This window comes from Gadus morhua, chromosome 18 (assembly GCF_902167405.1).
Source record: "Gadus morhua chromosome 18, gadMor3.0, whole genome shotgun sequence".
Lineage (NCBI taxonomy): Eukaryota > Metazoa > Chordata > Actinopteri > Gadiformes > Gadidae > Gadus > Gadus morhua.
In genome coordinates, this window is record NC_044065.1 from 14,074,090 (window position 1) to 14,080,298 (window position 6,209).

Genomic DNA, 6,209 nt, shown 5'->3' on the forward strand with positions numbered 1-6,209 from the left:
CCATAGGCTCAGATTTGTGCTGACTAAAACGTCTCCCGTCCCTCCGGAAGAGAATCCGTTTTTTTACGGTAGCACTTAAACTGTCTATAAAAATGAATGACACCTTAAGGATGGCAATTTGCATCCAAAGCGTATCGTGTAAACATGAATTTATCATTAGGTGTTTCGGGCCATTAATCTTCACCTACTCCATCTCTTTCTTTCCGATGAGTATGAAATTATGATTTACTAGCGGGAGGAAAAACACTGGTTCTTAGTCACTGAGCGATCGACATAAAGTTGGTATATGGTATCTGCTATAGGCCTTTTTCCTAATAGTTCGGCTGGGATTTGTTTTTACATTTATTTAGAGTGGGGAGTACAGGGTAACGAGTAGCTTCTTGAATACAGTTATCTTTAAACTCTGTGACCCCTGATTGGCCGCTTGGTCCACCGTAGAGCCAGAGACCTCATTGGATGAGAAACAGAGTGTTGAATGAATCATCCAATTACAATAACAAAGTACATTTTATTAATGCAGACATAAATATGCAGATGTTAGTTAATATTGTGAATAGGCCTAGGCATGCTTATGTTACGACGACTGGGCCTGTTATTTCTCTACATTAATAATGATGATCAAAGTACTAATCATTATAATAATAGTTGTTATTATTATAATAATTGTAGTAATAATAATAATAATAATAGTATTAATAAAAATAAGAATACAATAAGAATAAGCCTAACATTATTATTGGTAGTAGCCTATTGGTATTATTCATCAATAATGTGAGGCCTATTGTTCGTATCATTATTAGTTATGTTCTATTCATTAACTAGGCAGGGACCAGGTTTTATTTTATTTACTAAAGTTATTTTGAACCAGCTATATGGCCGTTTCTAATTTGAACCTTGCGCCACGGCATCCGAGGACCCTCAGAGGGAGGCCATTACACGGACAACTGCTCCGGGGTTCAAACCCTCTTGGATCAATCAGCAATCAATTGATTCACATTGTGATACATTCTTTATGCTGGCTATAAACTATCACATTTTGTGACAGTGTGTCATAATAAGTGATCAGGTAACCTACTTTGGAGCGACCTGCAGATAGTGCTTGCGAACTTGGATGGTTCTATTGCAGTTATAGACATAGGCCTATAGGCCTAATATTCCCTATTTTGTCGATATGTTATCAGAATTGATAGAGATTAAGAAACGTATTCTAAATGTTCCTTGCCTTCATTACTGATATGGCATAGGCCTACATACGAGTTTGCATGCATAGTATTTTTCTAATCTGTATCTCCAACTTCATCATGTTATAGAATTAGTGCAATAAGCCTAAACTTGGATATAGAATACAAAATATAATTATTATATCGATAACAGCAGGCTAACAATCAATACTATCAATAATCTTCAAATATGAAGAACTTTGGTCAAATATGGATAAATCCGGTTAACAATGAAAGCATTTCGATTTAGACCTAAACAGAATATCTATTTATTATAGACATATATAAGGCTGCTGTCAAAGCAGAAAATAAATCAGAAATCCGAAACCAATAACTAAAATCATTGGTCCCAAACTGGAGCGCGTGCAGCGTGGAGCTGTATCCACTGTCATATGTTAATGACCTTAATGGTGATGGGCGCGCGGAGACCAATCAGAACGCTCAGTGATGGAGGGCAGTGGAGACGGAGGCGCGCGCTGCGTCTACATGCAACAAGAGGTGTGTGGAGAATCAGCACAGGTTTACAATGATATAAAGACTTAGTCCCATTTGCTTTTCCCCCCCCCCTCCCTATTCTTTTTCAACGTTTTTAAGAATATCGGCGGTTTGGGGAAATATATTTTTTTACTCAAGCAATGCGCTGGGATTGATTGTTGTTTTGCTCCAAGTGTGTCGTAGTCTCGGAGCTGCCGACATAACTCATGAAAGTCTCTTCGAAGCGACGCTTTTATGGACTCGTGCGTTCTGGTTAATGATGTCTATGGGGTTTACGCCTGACAGCCTGAATGCCTCCGATCCCGCAAAATCGGCCTTTCTAGAATTCGGCCACGGACATCCGGGACTCAACCAGCACCAACACCAGCAGCAGCAACAACACCAACACCAACACCCCGCAACGGGACTCTCTCACATCTATCCCGTCCATGGGTTGCACGCGAGCGGGCACTCTCAGCACGAGAGCTCCTTCGCTCACAGCGCGTCCTCGTACGGGCGCTCTCTGGGCTACTCGTACCCAGGCGCGGGGAACGCTCACCCCCCGTCCGCGTACGGGCCGTACCAGCACAGTAACCCAAGCAACAGTAACGTCCACCTGGCTCACTCGAGGTCGTCAGAGGAGACGGGTATGTACGAGAAAGGTCAAATGCCGTACAAATTGTTTGCTGTATGAAAGTGCTAAAAAGTTATTTATGACGTAAAATGTGGACTCATAAAAGTCACTCAAATTCTCGAGCTTGTGGCGTCGTTCATGGAGACAAATGAGATGCAGTCTAGCTGACATATGAAATATATTTGTATATATATACATATAAATATATATGTCATTTTGTATCTATGTTATCGAATGTTATTAACGAAGAAGGCCTCGGGGGTCCTTCCTCAAATGGGATTGGGGGTGCGTTTTGTCATCTTCCCCGCTGTCTATCGCACAGATAGGCCTCCTCTCTTTACCACTCGCATTATGTAATGAAAGCAGATGGCGCCATTAATTTTATTGACCATAATTTTCGGTTGGTAAGCCCCATTATGGCCCATGTAGCCCAGGCCCAACCACCGCTACGAGAAACTGGTGTTTTACTCCCCCCTTGTTATTGCAATTGCTTCCCATACACTGCTTTCATTTCGTTTATGTTGGGTTCGTCGTTTTTGCTACTTATGTCCATGTCTTTTTATCTTTCTTGTCAGCTTTTCTATGCAGTTGACGTAGGCCTATTGTTCCACTTTGAAACATTTATCATTAGGCCTAGATCTTTCGGCGAAACATTTATGATGTGCTTACTTGCAACGGATTCCAGTGCACTGGGCCGAGACTATTTTGTATGCACAATTTAGGAATTGTATTTGGTTTTGTACTTTTTTTGGCCTATGCAAGCTCGTCCTACACCATACAAACATGTTTTGAAAAAGTACATCTTGGGGAGCGATTGTACCCGAAAATATACCCCAGAATAGACTGAGCAAATTTCAGTTGCAATATTGCCTTACCGGGGGCCGGGCACATACAACTGTAGTCTTTGGTTTCATCACAGTTAATACATTTCTGAATAATTAAATGTATTTGTCTTTTACAAACCCTTTAGAGCTACCTTTCATTTCGTTGCCCCTGAAATAAAAGGAACATTCTTTAACAATATGTGTGTTGTGTCTCGGCCCTCTGCTCATGGTTCCTCCAAAAGATCGCGAGAAGTCGACTGTGATTGAAAACGGGGAGATACGCCTGAATGGCAAAGGCAAGAAGATCCGCAAACCCCGCACCATCTACTCCAGCCTGCAGCTGCAGGCGCTCCACCAGCGCTTCCAGCAGACCCAGTACCTTGCGCTGCCGGAGCGCGCTGACCTGGCGGCCAAACTGGGGCTGACGCAGACGCAGGTGGGCCATACGTCTAAGAAACCCCCGCATACATTTAGCCTTACATGCAAATCCTATAGTGTACTATTTAGTCGTTTAGAAGACGGGTTTATCCAAAGAATATTTCAAATATATGTTGTAAATTATGTATCTTGCTCAAGGGAGCCGGAAACAGGTCTACTGTGGATATGGGGGTTCGAACGCAGAACCCTTACTGCTGGGTGTTCAATTGCCCTTTTCCACTGATTTGAAAAAGGCCGAGGTTATTTTCCCTCGATGGGTGAATTGGTGAACCTTTAGGCCTGTAGCCTGGACTTCAGGTCAGGTCGTCAAAGCAGGTCTACACGAGGTCATGAATAGTTGTGTTTTAGATTTGGTATCCAAATAAGGAAAATGTATTGCATGCTCTCAGTGAGTGGTGCCTCGGGCTGATTGACAAGAGATGAAACAGAAAAATGTCTGGGCTGTGTCAGATCGTAATTTGTGGAGATAGTGTTTAGATCAAATAAGATCGACCAGCTTTAATATAATCTATTATTGTTTTGATTTATATTAAACTTTTTCTTATTTTTTAGCCGGAGGTTATGCGGCAATATGTTCATATGTCAATGTCAGAATGTGTACAAGGAAGGATTAAGAAAGAAAATATCTTGAAATCTACAATTATTTGTCATAACATAGCCTCAATTAGCGCGCGGCGTGACAGCTTTTTTCTAAGCTTTTTTCTGATATTACGTTTTCACCGAAAATATTATAAAGGTGGACAGATCAATAATTCAGACTTATGATCATCGATCATTTAAATCGTACGCACACACGCACACACACACACACACACACACACACACACACACACACACACACACACACACACACACACACACACACACACACACACACACACACACACACACACACACACACACACACACACACACAGGGCAACATTACTCACACATGCATTGTATGAAATAGTAGAAACTGAGGCTGGGCGCTGTGGTAACCACACAGATCCGCAAACGCAATCCGGAGTAAACAAACAGGTGCACGACACAAAAGGTACCACATTCACTAAGTCTTGGATGTTGTTTTTTTTACCGCTTATACAAAATACGTACAAATACTTGCAGAATGCTTCCTTAATCCCTGTAAGAAATGCCGTTTGTGTGGTTATATTTTTTTTCTTCCAAACTGTCACATAAGCAAATAAATCCAGTCCGTCAAGCGTGCCCCTCCCTAAACCCAGTATAATCCCTTAAAATGCACCATTGTTCCAGTGGTCGAGTGGAGACCTTCAGATCTTTCAGTACACTCCCTTGGGCTTTTTTCGGTCACTTCATGAACTAAACTGCTTTTAAAAGTAAAAACGTGTGAAAAATGTTGGGCAAATTGTGTCAAAAGAAAAATGCAAATTGGGCCTTATTATGAACGTTCGTTTGAGTTGGGCTCGCATGCTTTTACAAGCAGTTGTTATAGCTGGAAGTATAAAGCGTCTCACAATGGGAATGCTGAAATGTAGGTATCCTTTAGTTCGTGTGCCACTCCATACTTTGTGCGTTGCAAGTGGATTGGACCAAATTCGGTATTATGTATGTGGTGTTCCACTGAATGGTGCTGAAATAGGCCAATACCACCGACATCAAACTCCCAAATTATTGGAAATAAGTTGGCTCGGCTGTGTCGTGCGTAATGGCGACGTGATAAAAATGCACTTCACAACGCTTGTGTCCTAGTCCCGGCTGGTCTCTTCAATCCTAACCCGAATCTCCGTCTTTTATTTTGAAGGTAAAGATCTGGTTCCAGAACAAGCGCTCCAAGTACAAGAAGATCATGAAGCACGGCGGTGTGGCGGAAGGGGAGCATCTCCACAGCACCTCGTCGGTTTCCCCGGCCTGCTCCCCCGTGCTCCCCCAGCTCTGGGAGGTGTCCATGGCCAACAAAGGGACGCCCATGCATCCCACCAATTACATGAACAACTTTGGTCACTGGTACCCAAACCACCACCACCACCGACCCCACCCGCACCACCACCCCCACCCCCACCAGCAGGAGCCCCCAGGTCGGCCTCACATGATGTGAAATCGAGGTTATCTTTTTGTCGTGTATGGCCAAGATGCTCGATCTATACGCATGGAGCGTGTTGTACTATCAAGGACGATTTCTCAGCTATAGGCCTGTATACTTTTCAAACGACTTTTGAAACAACATTTAGTGTTTTTGTGTGTTTTTCAATTCGATTTGTTTCTTATGCGTCTTTTTATGGACTTGTCTCGGGTGTGTGAGTGCGTGTGCGTGCGCGTGCGTGTGCGTGTGTGTGTGTGTGTGTGTGTGTGTGTGTGTGTGTGTGTGTGTGTGTGTGTGTGTGTGTGTGTGTGTGTGTGAGTGTGAGTGTGTGCGTGTGTGTGTTTTGATTGATTTTAGATTGAATAGGTGAGCTAACTCGTTATGTTAACGTGGCAACATATAACGTGGTTCTAGGTTCGGTTTCGTTGAAAGATTCAATGCGCTTCGAATTTACAAAAGTGGGCGAAAATGATGAGCCGCTTCTGGAGACACCGACATGAGCTGTTTGATGGTATTGGCGTCACAGACTTCAATTTTAATATGCAAATACTAAAGAACAATGTAAATTAACAGCTGGA

The 6,209-nt window shown here is 42.7% G+C and overlaps 1 protein-coding gene across 1 annotated transcript in view; it reads left to right on the forward strand.

The window, feature by feature from the left end:
• Window positions 1–1,678: 1,678 nt before the first annotated feature.
• Window positions 1,679–6,209, forward strand: part of dlx4b (distal-less homeobox 4b) — a 5,631-nt gene continuing 1,100 nt past the window's right edge. Inside the window, exons 1-3 of the mRNA XM_030339657.1 lie at window positions 1,679–2,341; window positions 3,395–3,588; window positions 5,353–6,209. The exon at window positions 5,353–6,209 is cut by the window's right edge and continues 1,100 nt beyond it. Of these exons, the coding sequence (XP_030195517.1) occupies window positions 1,972–2,341; window positions 3,395–3,588; window positions 5,353–5,646 (858 nt within the window). The 5' untranslated portion in view covers window positions 1,679–1,971 and the 3' untranslated portion in view covers window positions 5,647–6,209. The remainder of the gene's footprint in view (window positions 2,342–3,394; window positions 3,589–5,352) is intronic.